Source organism: Nomascus leucogenys, chromosome 2 (genome assembly GCF_006542625.1).
Source record: "Nomascus leucogenys isolate Asia chromosome 2, Asia_NLE_v1, whole genome shotgun sequence".
In the NCBI taxonomy this organism is placed as follows: Eukaryota; Metazoa; Chordata; class Mammalia; order Primates; family Hylobatidae; genus Nomascus; species Nomascus leucogenys.
This window is the reverse complement of record NC_044382.1, coordinates 151762288-151781745: the sequence shown is the minus strand read 5'-3', so window position 1 is coordinate 151781745 and position 19458 is coordinate 151762288. Positions and strand designations below refer to the sequence as shown.

Sequence of the window (19458 nt, the reverse complement as noted above, 5' to 3'; positions counted from 1 at the left end):
GAGGCCCAGGGGGTGCACGGCTGCACACTCACACCCCCGACTCCGGCTGGCCTGCAGCCTGCAAGGGGGAGACCTGGTGCCGCTCACACAGTTGTGGACTTGTACACAGGTCAGCGTCCGGCTCACCCTCCCTAAGCCCCTTCCCTGACACAGGCCCAGGGCAGATCTCTGTCCCCAAGAGCCACACACAGCACCCAACTGATGTCCAGCACAGGCCAATATCCCCAACAAGGCAGGCCGCAGAGGTGGCCCTGGATTCTATGATATCACAGCACAGTGTCCACTGGGGCAGGCTGCGGCAGCAACAGGCACACGTCCACCCACCAGCAGCACCGTGCGTCCAGGCACCCAGACCCCGTGTCACAGCGGCTGTGCGAGCTTGCACTTGGGCCCATGGGGACAGATGCTGCCGTCTGAGGAGGCGTGGTACAACTGGGCACCTTCTGTTTGCAAAAGCCCCACTTGGGAGGCACCTGCAGCCCGGGGCATGGTAGGAGCAGGGGTCAGATGCCCTTTCCAGAAGGAGAACCCCAGCCCATCAGCTCCTGGCATCCTGCCCGACTTCTGTTCAGACCTGGCCTCGGTTCCGGGGGCAGAAGCAGCCTCATCTCCCCTTCACTGTGTCCGGAGTGGGCACACGCACATTCACCAAAGAAAACTGCTGCTTACAGGGGGCGCACGGAGGCCTCAGGCAGCCAAAGCGGCCACAGTGATGTAACCAGGAGGCAGAGCCCCACAGGCATCCCGATGTGGAAACAGGGCTTTGCTCTCCAAAAGGTGCTCCTTCGGGGTGGGGCAGCTGCCCTGTCCCCAGGGCAAGTCCGTTGCCTCCTGCAGAACGCTATCTGGGCCTCTTTAATGTGGTTCTCCGGGCTTGTGTGCAGCCTGCACAACTGGACAGGGCAGCCCCACAGCAGAGACTCAGTCCAGCCAGATTGGCCACGCCCCAGAGCAGCCCAGAGGCACATTCACATTCTCCCCAGCAACCCCTGAACTGCCCAAGGCAAGGCCCCCACCACATCACGCTCCCACCCACCAGGACCTGACCCACGTGGGAAGTGAGGCTGAGGGCTGCTGCCCCTGAGGCGTGACCCACCCCCAGACCCCTGGATGGACTAGCCAGCCACTGCCCACACCCCAAGAATTCCACCACCCCAAGTCGGCTGGGCCAACCCCTGGGACTGGGCACTGTGCCGGCGGCCTACTAGATCCACCTGAGGAAGGGACACCTGGCTGCAGGGCGAGGCACCATGCCCCTCACCTCGGGGGCAGAGGGTGGGGACAGGAGAACAGGCCTCAGCCCTGCTGATCTGTGGGTTCGCTCTGGACACTGGCAGTCTAGGTGCTTTTCTGTACGTATTTAGATTTTGAGAAAAAGTTCACTTTAAGCTTTTCGGGAAAAACACACAAAACCTAGGGAAAGGATCTGTAAAGCAGTTTCCATGGAACCTCCATGGCTCTCCGGTTTCAACTGTTACAGCTTCACCGAGCTACGATGCCATTCCGCGTGACTCACCCACCCAGCGCACGGCCCCACGGTTCTAGCACGTTCAGACTTGTGCGACCATCACCACAATCCATTTCAGAGCATTTCCGTCACCCCAAAAGGAACCCCCTACCCACAAGCAGCCACTCCCCTCTCCCCAGGCCCCGCACGCGTCGGCTCTCCGCCCCTACGGAGGGGCCTGTTCCGGAGGCTTCACATCAAGGGAATCCCACTGTGTGGCCCTTCTTGTCTGGCTCCTCTCACTGGGAGCCGTGTTTTCACGGCTCATCCACATTGCAGCACCTAAGAGAATCTCTCCTTCCCGCGGCTAAGTGACAGTCCACTGTGTGCCTCTGTCCACCCACTCCTTACTGGTCCGTCCCTCAGCTGGTGGCATACAGGCTGGGCTCACCTTGTGGCCGCTGTCAACAGTACTGTGCCGACCACTCTTTTTTTTTTTGAGACAGGATCTCACTCTGTTGCCCAGGCTGGGCTGGAGTTCAGTGGTGCAATCACAGCTCACTGCAGCCTCCACCTTCTGGGTTCAAGTGATCCTCCCACCTCAGCCTCCTGAGGAGCGGGGACTAAAGGAACATGCCATCAGGCCCGGCTATTTTTTTTTTTTTTTTTTGGTAGACACAGGGTCTCGCTATGGTGCCCAGGATGGTCTCAAACTCCTGGACTCAAGCGATCCTCCCGCCTCGGTTGCCCACAGTGCTGGGATTACAGGCATGAGTAACTGCGCCTGCCTCACCGCCCTTCTTCATGGGAATCCCTTCTGTGCACCCGGCCCAAACCCAGGGTGTTCCCGTCTAGATTCCAGTAGCTGTGAGTGGGGGAAATGTGGACATTTGTGCTCTGGAGCTGAAAAAGGAAATAAAACCAACACACCAAGAGCCGCCACCCCACCCAGGCAGAGGCTGCCGAGAGCTCATGATCTGGGCTCCTGCTACCCAGGGGAAAAGTTGGGGCCAATGGCGGGGTGCGCTCTGGGTCCTCCCTGGGGACTGGACAGTGGGGAGCTGCGAGCAGGAGCTTCCGAGCCCCACCACGTGCCCAGCCCCAGGAACCTCAGACTTCTCTGTACCCCCAACTCTACAAATGGGGAGAACCTTACAGCCCATGCCATAAGAGGATAAACAGAGACCCGGAGCTGCCTGGCTCCAGACCCCACGCTGCCCCATCCCTCTGAACCCCACCTCCCAGAGAAACCCCTTGCCACGACCAAGGCAGCCGCCACTCCAGAGTCTCTGAACGAGCCTCGTTTCTAAGCACCAGTGGGTGAGGAAGTAAGAGGCGTGGGTGAGGGGAGGGGAGCTTCTCTGGGGCAGGGTCTTGTCTGGGGCCAGAGGAGGCCATTGACACTCAGCGGCCTAATCCCTGCTAGGGGGTGCTACTCATCAGACCAGCCAGCTCAGCCTCGATCAATGTCCCCACAATGCCAAGCCCATTAGCGAGGCTGGCACCTGGCCCTCGAACCCTCATTCTCACCGCGTGGCTGGAGCAGGAAGGTCTGTGATTGCTGTAATTAACTGGCGGTATTTAGCCAGGAGTTAGTCAATGAAACGGATACGGATTAGAGATGACAAGAGGCAGCCCGTGTCCGCGTCACCTCTGCTGTCTGACCTCGAAGATTAGCGCTGAGGCCCATGGGCAGATGTAATTAACAGCTGACACCCCAAAGTCAGCCAGGGAGTGTATTGAGGGCGAAAACAGGACCGCAGCGCCACAGCAGCACCTGTCAGCCACCCAGGCTCAGGCCCACGCCGCCAGGCAAAAACCACCGGCACCCCCTGAAGAGGAGTCATCGGTCTTTAAGAGGCACTTGGGGGCCAGGCCACGGGACCACTCTCCAGCGCACTATAGACCGAGGCGGGTGTGGCCTCACTGTGGTCAGGCCCCGAAGCCACAGGCCCTGGCCAGGCCAGCAGCGAGCATGGCAGGAAAGGGGAGGGCAGGGCACTCTGAGAGGTAAAGACTCCCCGGTCGAACTCGGCACAGGCATTCCCCAGCCGCTGTTCTGCATGGCCCTGACCCACCCCAGAGCCCGACCCCGCTGCAACTACTCAGGGGAACGGCGGAGAGAACAGAACGGTGACTATCGGACGTGCTTCCCTAAAGAGGGTCCCTGGAATGTCTTTGTGAGATGCCATGGCCAGGGGTATGCCCAGAGCTTAGCAGGACCAAAGCCCCAGGGGACGGCTCCGGTGTCCACAGCCCATGCCAAGCCCATGCTGCCAATGGAGACACAGGTGAGGGGCAGCTTGAACAGACGGGTGAGCGACAGACCCCTGTCTCAGCCCCTTAGAAGGAGGGTCCCCAGCTGCACTTTGCCCCCTACTTTCAACCATGCAGGGGCAGGTGCCGGCCAGGGTGAGAACCCAGGGGACCCTGTTTGTCTGCTAACCTGGGGGCTCTTCCTGTCATCTGTTCTGTCCCCAAATCAGTGTTTAAAATTTTCTTTTTAACTAAAAAATATTTTTAGAGACAGGGTCTCTCTCTGTCGCCCAGGCTGGAATGCAGTGGTGCAATCATGACTCACCGCAGCCTCAACCTCCAGGGCTCAAGTGATCCTCCCACCTCAGCCTCCGAGTAGCTGGGACTATAGGCATGCAGCATCATGCTCAGCTCCCAGCTCAACCTTGAAAAGCTCTGGGCAGAGTCCACTCAGCAGGAGCCCCGTTGTGCCACGTGCCATGACTGGAGCAGACACGCCAACGGCGATGCCAGCTGGGCCCTCGGCCGGTGGGGGCTGGAACACCTGGAGGCAGGGCGGGGCACGTCCACACAACGTGTTCTGCCAAGGCTGCTCCTCCACTCTCTACCGCCCCCTACCGACCTGTTTCCATCCAAAACCTGGGAACCCAGCCCCGGGAGGACTTGTGGCGACATGGACGTGGAAAGCAGCCCGGCCAGAGGAGGTCCAGCCCCTTGACCCAGGAGACCCATGGGAGCCACAGGAAGCCGCCAGCCAGTGAGTGGCCAAGTGGGACAAGAGCTGAGTCACCCCAGCTGCTTTCCTTGAAATCCGCCCAGTGGAACGGGAACACTAGACCCCAAAGGAAAGAGCCAGGCAGCCCCCCGCCCAGTGGGAATCGTGCGGGTCTGGGAGGTGAAGTCCCCGTCGCACAGGTTACAAGAACAGGCTGGGAAACCTTCTGGAGTTACCACAGCCCCGGTACATGGGACAGCAGGCACACCACAGCGCAGGGCTGAAGTCACGCCATGACCCCCTGCATTCCAGGGAGAAGCGGGAGACGAAGTAGCAGCAGCTGCCCTATGAGGCTCCCAGGACAGGGCTCTCCTGACCTGCGGCGTGCGTCCACCCACAAGGCCCCACCTCACAGCTGCAAAGGAGGCGGGGGGCGTCGGCCAGTGGCGGGCTCACATGCGCACCCTGCCATCACACGCCACACTCATCAAACCCAAACTGACAATGGGAGGTGTGGGTTTCTAGGGGAGGTGTGGGTTTCTAGCTTGAAATGCGTTTTGCCGGGGCCGATTATTTGCTGAACACCGTGAGCTTAGATGCTGGACCCTGGGAGCCGGATGGAGCTGGGAGAGTCCGCGTGGGGCCAAAGGAGCTGAGACAGGTAACCTGAGGGAGGTGGGACATTAGGGCGAGAAAGAAGAAAGGGGCACAGGGGCTGTAGGGAGGCAGAGGGTGCATCAGGGGAAACTGGAAAAAAACACCCTTATATCCAAGTGGCTAGGGGACGCCTTGCCTCCATTATTCCAGGACAGGCCCCCCATCGGCTGACACGCCAAGTACTGGGCTCCTCCACCCTGCCCAGGGCTCCCCACTGTGCTATGCAGAGAAGGGGTCGGGACAGGCGGTGGGGTCCTCTCCGTGGGCCTTGCTCCCCTCCGGCTCTGGCTTCCCCTGACCACCAGCTCCCTGCCCCCTGGGCCAGGAGAACAGAGAGGCACCATGAGGACACCCGCGGCGCTCACACCTGCGCTGGAGACAGACGGGCTCCAGACGCCTGCAGAGCCGCCGCCACCGCAGACTGACACCCACGCGAGGCGAGCCTGCCAGGCGGGATCCTTCCTCCGTGTTTGTTTTGCTGTTTTCTTTGAGAGGCAGATTTCCGAGGCAGCGGCAGAAAGGGGGAGCCTCTCCTCCGCCCAGGCCCACTCCACGGTGGAATCATTCCCACGGCAACTCACGAGGAAGGCTCCGTGATCCCTGCTCACTCAGGTGGGATCTTGGTTTCAGGTGGCACCAGGGACCGAACAGTAACCGGATCTGACTCCCTTCTTGCCTGCAAAGCCAGTGACAAGACGAGGCAGGCAGCCAGCAGACACTACCAGGGGAAGGCGGCACAGGGCCCTGCAGGCCTCGATGACAAGAGAGGAGTTCCAGCCCCACCGCCACCACCCATTGGCCCCGTCCCTGTGGCCCAAGCCGGGCTGTGGGTGCCTGCGCCACTCCTACCGCAGGTTACACAGCGGCCAACACCTGCTTGCAGAGGCCTCTGGCAGCTTCCAGGGCAGGTACCATGAGCCCCCCGGCCAGTGTTAAGGGGGCAAAGTGTGGGCAAGGAAGCCACGAGTCCCGGCCACGGAGCTGGTGACAAGGAGGTGGGGTGGGAACGGGCTCAGACTCTTGTGCACCCAACCCCAGCTCCCTGCACCATGGGTGGTGCTGGGATGAGGCGGCGCTTCCTCTCCAGCCAGGAGCACCTGCTACAACTGTCCTCTAGACGGCAGCTCTCCCAGCCCACCTGGGAAGGCTCTGGGGCCACCCTGTTCCCAGAGCGCCGGCCTCCCAGAGCAAAGGCCCACAGCACGATTGCCCCCAACTGTTTCCCAGGGACGGGATGCGTGGTCCCAGGTGCTGCCTGTGCCTCCTGGAGCAGCTGAGGACACGGGAGGCTTCCCGCACCTCCGCCCCCCGCCGCCTTGGCAGACGGGCGCTGCGTCCCTGCGGGAGGCTGCTGCCTGCTGCACACGGCAAGCAGATGCCACACAGCTTGCGAGGGCGCCTGGCAGCAGCCCTGGCTTCGTCACACAGCAGTGGGGGCGGCGGTGGAGGCTCCACGGCCTGCCCTCTGCAGGGGCCAGAGACACTGGGCAGCCCCTGGCCTGGACAGCTCCATGGCAGGCCCGACAGCTGTCAGACCCCAGTCTGGCTCAGGGCTGCCTTCACGGTGGAGCTGGGGAGCTTGAAGCACAAGGCCTGGCTCCAGGCACAGGGGTTCCTGGGGCACCCTCGGGGCAAACACCACTTATTCAGTCAGTCAACAAGCACCTCCAAGGACAAGGGATGATGTGGGGATCCCGACACACCCTCAAGGCAGGCTAGGCCTCGCGCCCAGGAGGCTCAGAGGGGAGTCAAAATCTGTCCAGGGCAGGAGGTGGGACATAGGGCTGGGACCCACCCCCCACTCTCGGGACTCCTAGGCTGAGGTTTCACATGCCTATGGGGGTGGTTGGGTCTCTGTGCAGAAGAGGTCCTGGTAGGAGAGGCAGGGAGGGAGGCGGTGGCCAGGCTGTCACTCCAAGGAAGGCACAGGTCCCTGCTTGTACACAAAGACCCGGTGCCACCCGAGCAGTCTGGGCTACGGCAGGAGCTGGCCCAGCTGCGTCGGAGGAAGGGCTGGGCGGCCCCGGGGACATCACTTTGGTGGCTGGGACAATGTGGGAGGAACAGAGACCAACAGCCACCAGGGCAGAACAGGGTCAGGGACGCCTGGGCTCAGACTGCAGCCTGGGCTGGTCACTGGGAAGGCGCTGGGGGTGCAACCCAGGATCAACTCGGGATGACGCCCAAACCTGCAGCCTAAGGCTCCTTCTAGAACGCTCTGCATGGGGTCCGGCCACTGCAAGCCCCATTTCTCCCAGCAAGTCAAGACAAACAGGCAGCCACCTGGCCCTGCCTGCACCCTGCCCCACTGGGACTAGAGGAAGCCACTGCAGGCTCCCGGCCCAGAGCCACTGACGTGGGGAAGCCATGGCGGACCCATACCTTCCAACCCCACCGGGGAAGCACACGCCCTCGCGGGGCAGATGATGGGGGTCACAGGGGTAGGACGGGGAGTCGGGAGAAGGGGTGGCAGTGGGTGGAGGAGTGGGGGATGCACGTAGCAGGTGGGGGTAGCAAGAACGGGGAAGGTGAAAGGAGGCGGCATTAGGGTGGGGGGGCAAGGAAGGGGAGGCGGGGGCGGGAGCCAGGGTGGAGGCCTGCTGCACTGACGCTCATGCCACCATGCCCGGTGGTGGCACGTCCCCGAGTCCCCACAATTCATGAGATGGAGAACTGCTCCTCACCCAAGAAAAAGCGTAAGCTCAGAGAGGCGAAGCGGCCTGCCCGGATCACACAGCAAGGAAGGAAGGTGCCGGGGCGTGGATCGGCGATTCCCAAGCGTCCGCCCTCGCCCAAGGCGCCCCAGCCTCGGGAGTGAGTAGGTGAAAGGGTCAGGCTGGCCCTGGGGATGGGTGTCTGGCCCCGCGCTGGTGGGCAGGTGACTGAGCTTTGAAGATGAGAAGACGTCTCAGCGCCTCCAGAAAAATAAATCCCAGCGAGGGCCTCCTCTTCCTCTTCTTCCCAGCCTTTCTACTGGGGCAGCACATGCCACAGCTTCGTCTGAATTGAATTTTTAAACTACACGCTTGAGACACAACGAGAGGAGAGACGCGGAGGCAATTGCAGTCAGATGGCGAAAAATGAGAGCCACTTCCAGAAGTCGTCAGGCGCGCACTGGAGAGGAGGGTCAGGGTGAGTGAGAAGGCTGCCACAGGCAGCCAGGGGTCAGGGCACCTCCCGAGGAGGGGCCGCGTGGGGCAGCACAGCCTCTGCTGCTCCCTGGGTGCCCCAGCTCTGCCACCTCTCCTGCCACCTCCCCCTGCAGTTCTGGGAGCTGCCCTGCTTCCATCCCTGCCCCCCTGCCCAGGACGTGCCACCACCAGAAGGCAGCCCTGGCTGCGGGCCTGTGAGCTGTGAGCTGGCCAGCTCAGCCGCTAGCCTGCCAGGGCTTGGTGCTCTCTTGGGCACCTGGTAGGCACCAGAGGGACCCTGCTCCCCGGCAGGTGTGGCTTTCACAGAGGCCCAGTCTCCCTTTCTGCGGGGAGGAGGCTACACCTGCGGGGCAGGGGGCTATGGAGTCTCAGGCACGAGCTGAGGGTTGGAATTCCCCATGCCAATTACGACGTGGGACCCAGGCAAGCTGGAGGCTCAGTTCTCATCCACCAGAGGCGAAGGCTGCGTGAGAAGCACAGCGAGCCTGCCAGGGGCACAGCAGGCACTCGATACACAGCCACTGCCGCGATCAAGCGGGGACTCGATACACAGCCACTGCCGCGATGAAGGGGGCACAGCCACCGCCGCGATGAAGGTGAGGACGCCCTTGCTGGTCCACCTCCAGGATGGAGCAGAAAGGCAGCTGCGGGTTCGTGGCCCCGCTCAGCTCCCCCGACCCAGGTCGTCCAGCCATGAGAGGCAGGAAGGGCTGTCATGCCTCAGACGGCCCACGAGGACTAGGAGCTGTCACACTCAAGGGTCCAGACACACACTGCGCCAACCCATGTGTATGAAATGCCCACAGGCACGTCTACAGAGGCAGAAAGCAGACAGCGGCCGCCAGGGGCTGGGGGAGGGCGTGGGGGCTGATGGCGAATGCAACTGAGGTTCTCTTAGGGGGGACCCAAATGTTCTAGAATCAGATGGTCACACAACCGTGTAGGAAAATCACCAAATCACGCACTCCCACAGGGTGAATTTTATGGCACGTGAATTATAACTAAAAAAATTTTAAATAAGAAATCCAGACCCCTCCCACTGCCAAGTCCGCCAAAGGTTCCCCCTGCTGCCCTCTGGCACAGGTGGGGAGGTAGCACCGGGGAGCTTGGGGGGTAGCACCGGGGAGCTGGGGGGTCCACGTGTCCCCACTCTCAGCCCGGATTCCACAACCCGCAGGCAGGCACGGTCAGTGCGCTGACGGCCAGGCATAGACCGTTTTGTGCGCCCAATGCCAGCTCTCTGATCCACTGGCAGTGGTGCTAGGAGTGAGGGGGGCTTCCTTTCCAGCAGTTACCACCGGGACCACCAGCTCAGAACTGTCCTAATGACAGCTCTCCCAGCTCCCCCGGGAAGGCCCGGCAGCAGCAGGATACGGACACAACCCCACCCGCTGCGGCTGCCGTCTTGCTACTTGACCTCCCTGAACCTTGGCCTTCTCAGCTGCCCGAGGGGCCTGGGAGGGCTGCCGGCAAGTTCCACGGACAGGGAAGGTGAGGTCTGGGTCTGGGTGACTCCATGAGAATGGGGACCAGGTGCACTGAGTGGCTGAGGTCACGAGAACGAATCACCCAGTCCCTCCTCATCCAGACCAAGGCCTGACCGGGGGTGACCAGATGGAGACTCATCAAAACAGGGGTGGGGGTGACAAGGGCCCAGTCCCGGCTGAGGGCGTCCCGGGACCCAAACACTGCTCCACGTCCGCAGACTCCGAGCCCCACAAACCTTGGCGTTCCCAGCTCAATAGGGGGTGACTAGGGTGAGTGAACCGATGGGCATATGGCTCAGGCAGTGGCACTGCTCACCCGCTCTCCCGACCCTCTGCCATTCAGTTCCCAGGCATCCACCCCAGGGGCACCTTTCCTGGGGGGCATCCACCATGGGGGACCCTTCCCAGTGCCCAGGTTGCAGCTGGGAGGCAGCAGGGCCCCGAGGCCATGGTGTCTGGCCTCCCGCCATGGGCGCCCAGTGGCACACTTTAATCCTGGCTAGTGGGGACCAGCGGCCTCTGGCACTCGGGCTGCCCACTGGCCGAGCCACCAAGCCAAGTGCTGGGGCCAGCCTGGGGCAGCGGAGAAGCAGCGACGGTCCTGTGAGGCAGGCTCCTGCTGTGACGCCCACGGCCCCTGCTGGGCCCAGGGAGGGAAGGGCGACTCTGAACACCTCTCTACCACCTTCCTTGGCGAGGAGGGAAACCTGCCCTTTCCTGACCACGTCCTCTGCAGCGTAACCCAGGGGTGGAGCCCAGAGGCCCCGAAGCAGACATAGCTGCTGGATGAAGGCAGGATGCACGGATAACCCAGCCCAGGCAGCACCAGCGCAAGCCACGTGTCGCCTGTGGCCTCGGAAATCCCTCACCAGCCCTTGTTCTCCTGCCCCTCAACACTGAGAAAAAAGACAACTGCAGCAGGAGTAGCTGGGCCAGCTCTGCCCTGGCTTCTCTCCGCCCCTCAGGAGAGTCCGAGTCTCGACTCCAAGCTCAGCTTCCTCCCGAGGTCTGTCCCCAGCTGCCTTGTTCACTGCCCCAGAGAGTCCAGGATGCCTGGGGGCCCACCAGGCAGGCAGTCTGCTTCCCCCTGAGCCATCTGTCTGCAGTTGCCTGGCCTCTTGACACAGGTGGGGCCCATGTAACCTGGCCCACTCAGGCGTGGCCAGGGAGTCCCCTGTCAAGGGTGTGGAGGGTTTTCTGGCGGTCCCGCCTGTGCCTGGTTTGCCAGGAAGAGCCAGGAGGGGAGGGGCTGCCCCCTGGTGGTACAGAAACCAGACCCCAACGGGCCTCCCTCCTGGGCCAGTGCCCCCCCATCCGTCAATGTCAGGTGTGTCCTCTCGCACTCCCCCACTTTCCAATGAGCAGTAGCAGAAAGGACGCAGGAAGGAGATATTCAGAAATGAGAAGACCCCCAGCCCGCCCTGGTCAGGGCAGGCGTCCCTTCTGCCAAGCTGGAACCCGGGTAACGTAGAGACGGACGCAGCTCCTGCACCTGTTGCTCTGTGGCCACCCCGGAGGGCCCTGGAACCCGGATCCTAGCCCGTGGGCCTTGGAGGTGAATGAAGCAGATGCCACTGGGGTCCCTGTTTCCTCAGTCCCCCGCCTGTGAGCACCGAGTCCAGAGGGTGTCCGAGGCCAGAATCCACAGGGCCAAGGCCCCCAGCAACTCCAGCCGCCCACTGCCCCTCCCCATCTGTGCCAGCAGCAGCCCCAGCCAATGGTCATCGCAGGCGCCAAGAAGTACCCCAAAGCCAGAGCCAAAAGGGGCCTCTTTAGAGCCTCACTGCACAGACAGGAAAAATGAGGCTGAGAGGGTCAGCACGTGCCCAGGGTCACACAGCAGGTCCTGCCCACGTGACACCAGAAGCCAAGGCTCCAGACCCCCGGGGGCCGCTTGTCTATGCTCCCCACAGTCTCTGCCTCAGGGAGTTGAGCAGCGGTGGGCTCAGCTGTGCCACAGACTCCTGCTCCAGACCAGTATGTTTCCAGGGACGGGTATCAAAACCTGGGCAAGGAGCCACTCGGGAGCACTAGGGCCCAGCTCTCCCTCTGCAGCCTCTTGGGGCTCCCCTGGTCCAGGGCACCCACCCTCCTCCCAACCAAGTCACAGAGCTGGCAGGAGCACCTCGCTACGGCCGGACACCCCTGCAGTGGCTCCGGGGCCCAAGGAAGGACAGAGGCAGGAGAAACAGAAGCACAGAGGCAAAGCGGAGGTGCTGGGGTGGGCGGGCCCAGGGTCTGCAGCTCAGACAGCACTGCCCGCTCCATGCAGAGCACACGGCGTGGGAAAAACGAGACCTGCTGTGAGCGTGCACACCGCAGGCGGGAGGCTGAGTCCCGGCCTCGGGAGCCGCTGCTCCCCCGACGCGCAGCCTGGCGGGCCCCCTTACCTCTGGGCTCCTCCGCCTGTTTGGCGAGCTTGCGCAGCGCGGCAGCAAAGCTGGAGGACGGCGCGGCCTGGGCCGACAGCGCGCTGCTGGTGGCGGGGCTGCCGCTGGGCACCAGGGCGCCATTGAGCGGCGAGGGGGTGAGGGGGTTGACGGTGGCGGTGGTCCTGGTCGCGGTGGAAAGCATCCCTAGCGAAGGGGACTTGGGCTCATGGCTCATGCCTGAAACAGGAAAAGAAGAACCAGAGGTCACCCAGAGAGCAGGAGTGCCCAGCACCAGAGCAGGGTCGGCAGGGCCGGCATCAGCAGCAGCAGGCAGGGAGCGGGGGCAGCCCCGGGGGCTCCAGCAGGACAAGCAAGAACAGGACAGAGCCAGCGCTGCAGAGAGAACAGACCCCATCCCCAGAGTCCAGCTGGAACCCGGCACAGACCCAAGGGGGCCCCAGGACCCCAGATGCTGAACGGCTTGGGCCAGCACTGTCCCTCTACCTCTCCAGAGCAGTCCGGGCTGGGCGGGCCGTGAGGGATCCCACGCATCACCCAACAGGCCCCTGACAATCAAAGGGCGTGGGGAAGGAGACTGAGACCCAGGGTGAGGAGGCGTTCGGCCCGTATCCTCGAGATAGAAACACGCTGGCAGAGAGGCCCAGGGACGACGGGAACCAAGACAACTGCTGTGGCCACCGACGCGACAAGCACACGATGCCAGGCACGCACTGCAATGCCCTCAGGAGACTAGTGGGAGTTCTGCCCCACGTTACAGAAAAGGAAACTAAGGCCCCAGCTCGGCCCAGTCCACACGGGCACTCAGGGCAGACCCCCGGCCTCCCCGCCACTCAGGGACCCTGTGCGTCTCTGTCTGAGACGGGTCCCAGAGATGGGGCCACATAGGCAGGCTGACGGGGAGCGGTGGGGAAGAACACGGCCACACCGCAGACCCCACTGTGGCCCCTTACTGGGCACAGTCTGCCCGGAGATGCTAAAAACAGAAAACCGCAAATCCAAACCGCAGTGCAGCTTAGAACCCTCTCTTTCCTCCCAGGGCCAAGTTCAGGCTGACCTGGCCCAGCAACAGCTGACCTGGCCCTCCCGGCCAGTGCTGGGAACCGCAGCAGCAGCAGCGGCGGCGGCACCAGGAGGTCTGAGCCCAGCTGCAGCCATCTGGTGACATCAGAACCACTGGGGAAAGGACATGGCCACCTCCAAACAAGCCCTCAGTCCTTCCACCCCGTGTGTCCAATCAATAAAAGCCCAGCCTGGTCAAAATGTTTCCACCAACATCCCTCCCCACCCAGAGACGCCCCCATCCCTACAGCACCCACACAGGGTCCCGGCTTCCTCCCTGTGGATGCATCTCGGGGGCCAGGGTGGGGGGCGTGGGGGCCACACATGGTGGGGCTGGTGTCACAGAGATCCAGGGGGCAACACACAAGAGGAGCGGACTGTGCACTTCCTATAGGGTGAGGGCAAGGGGGCCCCCAGGTTCCTCCCCTGATGAGGCTGCCCTGGCCTCCAGAGCCCACCCCACCTCTGCCAGATTCTAAGTCACACTGACAAGTCTAATTGGATCCTGTCCCCATGGGCGGGCAGGCTCGGAGGCAGCATGGAGAGGACCCCCTCAAGACCTCCTTTGTCCACCTGCTATCCCCAGAACTTGCCACCAAAGGCCATGAGTCCTGGCCATGTATTCAGGGAGCCAAGTCCTCCCTCTCCTGACAAAGGGGACGTAGGGAGAAAATAACTCTTTGGGGGCACTGAGGGAAGGGCCGGTGGCACTGCCTGCGAGGGGGGCTGCAAATGAGAGAACAGTGAGGCGGGAGCGAGTTCGGGGGGCATTGTTTGTTCTCCCCAGTGAGAGCTCACACCTTGGGAACAAAGGACCCCCAATTAGGAGCCCCATGCCCATGGCAGGCGACAGCCACGTGGCGCCGTGGCCGGCCCTGCAGCAGCGGGCCCCACCTAGCCTGTCTTCCCTTGGCTCTTTCTGGAGGGGCCGGAGCTGGAGGGGGACCTGCACCCCCACACTGCCTTTGCAAGGCTGCTTCAACCTGGCACAGACATCCAAACACACGGGAGGGCGGAGGCCTCTGCCCGCCAGCCTGACTTCCAGAAAATGCGGGCTGCCAACGAGGGCCCTTCCTCGGCCAGCCTGAACCCTGCCAGCTGCTCTCTGCTCCACACCGCCGGCTGCGCTGCCCCCAAGGCTGGCCTGGCCTCTGCCTGTCCCCCGCACCGGGCTGCCATCGGCGCCTCTCCCTGTGCACAGAGGCGAAGCGGGTCCAGTGGGGGCAAGGAAAACGCGCCTGTGGCTCAGACCAGGTTCTGCCGCTTCTGGCTGAACAACCTTGGGGCAAGTTACTTAGCCTGTCAGGGCCTCAGTTTCTTCATCTACCCAACGGGGTAAGAGCACAGCAAACCCGACCGTATGAGGTCGCTCCCCGGAGCATAATGGGGGAACTGACACGAGGGGCTTCAGAGCCTATGGGGCGCCCCAGGGCCATTATGAGACAGCATGCCAGGCAGCGAGGACAGATGCCAGTCCCAGCAGGCAGGCGGTCCAGCCAAAGCCACGCAGGTGTCTCAGCAAATGGGATCCATGCTCTGGGTCTGCGATGCCCACCCCAACGGAGCCACAATGGGGAGGGCACATGGTATCAAACTGGTAGGCACCCTGCCCACGAGCCCACACACCTTCGGCAGAGGGCCACCGCGTGACCCCAAAAGACCGGTGGCTGCGGAAAGGTGACCCACAGGACACTGGGGGATGGGGGAGACCAGAGCTCTTGTCCTGGTGCCTGCAGGGGACACTGGAGAACGTGGCCCACACAGGGGCTGCCAAGAGCAGTCCAGAGGACCTCCAGGTCCTGTCACCGAAGCACCCTCAGCACCACACTGAGTAGGCTGCGGGGTTTTTAGGAGGGAACGTCTAGAAACACGAAGTGCCCCACCCTCACGGGGACCCACGTGGACATCAGTGAACCAGGTCCTGGTGGTCCCAACGAGGCACTCAGGAGGGTGGCGCTAGGAGACAGGAGCAGGAAGACAGGAGCAGGGCCCCGGTGAACGCAAAGACCAGCCCCCCAGGGGATACTGCAGCAGCTCTCAGAAGTCACAGAGACCAGTCGGACATCTCTCAAGACAGCCTCACAATGAGCCCAGGAGAGGCCACAGAAGCTGAACCTTCACCTACCACCCAGCCTGTGTTCCACCCCTCACAGCCATCACCCAAGCCTAAGAGGCCTAGCGTGTAGATGGGGAAACTGAGGCCAGGAGAGCACCTAAGCTTGGTCCAACGTCAGTCCGTTGAGCAGCATGTCCAGGACTTGAACCCGGCTTTCTGGGCTCCCACTGCTCATCACCAGCACCTGCCCAGTACATGGCCCAACCATGGCACCTCATCAGAAGGCGTGAATGGTCACATGTGTGGCACCACACACAGCTAAGACAGACTGAACTGTAATGGTTAAAAACATTCATCCTGGGCGTGGTGGGCACACCTGTAATCCCAGATAAGTAGGAGGGTGAGGTGGGAGGACTGCGTCAGGCCAGGAGTTCAAAACCAGCCTGGGCAACATAGAGAGACCTTGTCTCTATAAATTACCCTGAAACTACAGGTGCATACCTGTAATCCCCGCTGTTTGGGAGGATCATTTGAGCCCAGGAGTTGGAGCTACAGTGAGCTATGACCACACTGCTATACTCTAGCCTGGGTAACAGAACCCTATCTCTCAAAAAATAAAAAGAATGTCTACAAAGTCTTCATCAATCATCCTTTCAAGAGGTAGAGACTGATTCCCTTCCCCAAGCGAGGGCCAGACTGAGCAACTCACTTCTGATGAACAGAGTATAATAGAAGCAGCAGTCTGCAGCCGCCAAGGTAAGATCGCCTCCTTCCTGGCCCTCTTGGGTCACTCCAGTGGAGGGGGGTCAGCAGGATGCTCAAGCGGGTCATGGAGAAACCCACATTTCAAGGAACCAAGGCCTCCAGCCAACAGCCATGTGACAAAGCCACCTTGGCAATGAATCCTCCAGCCCCAGGCCAGCCTTCTGATGAGACCGCAGCCCCAGCCAACATCTCAAGTAGGCTCATCACAGACCCTGAGCCAGAACCACCCAGCTAAGCCATCCTCCAATCCCTGGCCCACAGAAACTGAGATAATAAAGGTTTTATGTTTAAGCCACTGAGCTGTGGACAGTTGGTTACACAACGCTAGACAACTGATACGGTCAGCATCGCTACACCCTCTATTAATCCAGGCCGCCCCCTCAATCCATCAGAAAGCCAAGAAGTGAAACTACCTGCACACAGAGACTCCGCATCTTCACCCACAGTCTGCAAAACATGTCCCTTCGATGCCAGAGAGCATCAGCATCCCCCATCCCCCTTTCCCACATTCGTCAAGAGAGCCAGCCACTCTACATCTTGGCCGCCCTATGAGAAAGCTGTGACTGGGCCTATTTCCCAGATAGGCGAAGGCAGGCTTGGATCCCAGGGCCAGTGCAGAGCAGGGCTAAGATGACCTCAGCACAGTGCCCATGTGACACGCCGGCCAGGGCCCAGCTCGACCTGCTCCAGGGCTGCAGGAGGGGCTGATCTCCAGTGCAGGCTGGGTGGCTGACTGTGCCCTGCAACCCACACCACATGGTACCACAAAAGAAGGGGGACGTGGGGCACTGTATGGTTGTTTCACCTCCAGGTGACCGGCCCTGGAGGTCTGGGAGCAGACGCCAATTCTCTCTCCCGTGGCCTTCATGAGGCTGGCCGGCCACCCAGGCAGACGTGCCGTGACCACCAGCCACAGGCACGGGCTTGGTGGCTGAACTAGGCTGTCTGTGTTGCTATAAAGAAATACCCGAGGCTGCGGAATTCATAAAGAGGCTCGTTTTGGCTCCTGACTCTGTGGGGTGTACAGGAAGTGTGCTGCTGGCATCTGCTTCTCGGGAGGCCTCAGGAGGCTTCTAATCATGGCGGAAGGCGAGAGAAGCTGACACATTCGGTGGGGAGAGAGGGAGCAAGAGTGGGGAGGTCCCAGACTTTTAAACACCCAGATCTTGCGAGAGCGTGCTCATCACTAAGGCGATAGTGATAACCCCTTCATGAGAGATCCACCCCCATGATCCAATCACTGCCACCAGGCCCCACCTCCAACACTGGAGGTCACATTTCCACATGAGATTTGGAGGGGACACACATCCAAACCCTATCAGGGGTACACAGAGGCCATGGCGCGAGTCCCAGACCAGACCCCAAATGGCGCACACACCTTGAAACTACTGCCAGTGTCTTCAGATGGCAACGAGAGGAGCTATGTCTTGCACTTTCATCCTTTTTCTCTCTCTGTATGTTCTAATTCTTCTGCAGTGAACCAGGCTTTTAAAAGGCGGCCATTCAAAGGGATGGCGGCTCGACGGCACAAAGCCAGCACCGCCAACAAAAGCGTGGGGCCGTCCAGCCCCAGGGCAGAGGTGGAGGGAACTGGGCTGTCCTTGCAGGAGTCTGAACCTGAGCCCTCACCCACAGCTCCCCAGCCGTTCCCTGGTGACCAGGGAGGCCCTCTGCCCGCTCCCTCCATGCCTGGGCCTGAGGCTACTGCAATGTCACTATCACCAGCCCACTAGCATCCTGACAGCAACCTACCTACCCCAGCCTCTGACAAAGCCCAATACCTGCTCCCCGGGCCCCATGGGCCCCCTCCAGCCCCAGGTACAGTCTCCCTGGGTCCCTGGGGGTCCCCTGCAGGCAGCATCCCTGCCCTGGTGTCAGCTGCAGGCTCCTGAGGAGCTGTGAGCCTGGGAAGCGGCTCTGCTGATGTCAGGTCACTTAAAATAGAATTCCAAATGAGCGGCTTCATTAGGGGGAATCTAAAATTAGTGCTGCTCCTCAGTATGTGTGCACTGGGCGGGCGGGGCGGGGGCCGCAGCAGCCGGGCGCAGCTCCCTTGAGGCCAGGACAGGAGGCCAAGCGCCGGGGAACCCAGAGATCCTTGGAGGGGCCCCCCTGGGCCTGCTGCGAATGGACACAGCCTCCAGGGCGCACCTGCCTCCTGCCCCTCCATCACAGGCTTGGTGCGATCACTTCAAGGCTGCTGCCCCCGAGGCCTCGGCACAAAGCCCCCAGCCCTCCCCAGGGAGGCAGATGCGGGCCTCCTCCCATGCAGGTGTTCTCTGGCTGACGTCAGGGCAGGTGCCAAGGTGTCCGTGGGGGACCCAGGGGTAGCGGGGAGAGGGAGGCCCTGGGAGCGCACACCCCCCTGCTGCCCTCATTAGAGAGGTATTTATTAACTTCTGCGCCCCTGGACATTGACTGAATTCTTGTCTACATTATCAGCTCATGTAAATTCATTATCCTAACAGCTGGGAATAAGCTCCACCGTGTGAAGGCCTGTGATGGATGAGGGCCGGGGGGCCGGGGGGCCGGGGGCTGTCTCCACACGGTACAAGCTCTCTTGACATGTGCAGCTCGGCAGGCGAAAACGAGCCAGGGGTCTAGGTGGACCAGGTCCGTGAGGCCCCCACCCTCTTATTTACATCACGTGCTGCTCTACACAACCTTTCCTGCCACTGTCAGCTGCTACCTTGACCCCCACCCCCAGGAAAAAAAAAGCTGCCACAGCCAGACACCTGAAGGCCCCTCGGCCCTGGGCACCCTGAAACTGAGGGGCCAGGGGACATACCCCTTCTTCAGGTGAGCCTCAACTATCTGCTCCCTGGACCGTTCCAGAAAGAACCCACCTGGTCTAGACAGTCTGCCTGGCAGAGCTGAGAACCTAGAGGCTTCTGCCAGGAGCCAGAGGGCAGGAAACGGAGAATGAAGCAGCTGCCCACAGCACCGCAAAACTCTCAGGTCCCACCATTTCACAGACAGGAAAGGTCTGGGGAAGCAGAGACCACCACCCCCGAGCGAGGCCCCCCCAACAAAGCACTGCTTCTTGAATCAATACTTTCTCCTATTCTCTGGCTAGGTTTCTAATATGGTCAGAAGCAGCACAATGCTTAAAAAAAAAAAAAAAAAAAAAAAAAAAAAAAAAAAAAAAAAGGCAAGAAGAAAAGGAAGCAAAGTCCCAGTGGAGAGGGGCAAGGCTGGCTGGCCCAGCGAGCTGCTATTTTCCAGAACCCATCTCATCCTTGGTTCTTCAGAACAGACCCCAAACCGGCTTGCCTGCTGTCCAAATGCTCCAACAGCAGGATTTTAACGAGGGGGGAGGCCTCTCTACTCCATTAAATATGGTGTCCCATTCCTCGCTCCCCCTCCCCACGAGGGTGGAGGGGCTTATTAATCAGCGTGCCAGCCGCCCTCCCGGCCTCCTGCGGATCCCATAATTACTGCTTCCTTTCATCCCGGCTCTTCCCCGGCACC

At 61.4% G+C, this 19458-nt stretch overlaps 1 protein-coding gene across 7 annotated transcripts in view; it reads right to left on the bottom strand.

Moving 5' to 3' along the window:
- GSE1 (Gse1 coiled-coil protein) overlaps nucleotides 1-19458 on the bottom strand; it is a 500133-nt gene that overhangs the window by 28328 nt on the left and 452347 nt on the right. For 5 of the 7 annotated variants that reach the window (XM_030819556.1, XM_030819565.1, XM_030819581.1 and 2 more), the window contains one exon: nucleotides 12105-12323. The exons of the other annotated variants lie outside the window; for them this stretch is intronic. In XM_030819556.1, the coding sequence (XP_030675416.1) occupies nucleotides 12105-12323 (219 nt within the window). The remainder of the gene's footprint in view (nucleotides 1-12104; nucleotides 12324-19458) is intronic. 7 annotated transcript variants of the gene reach the window in all.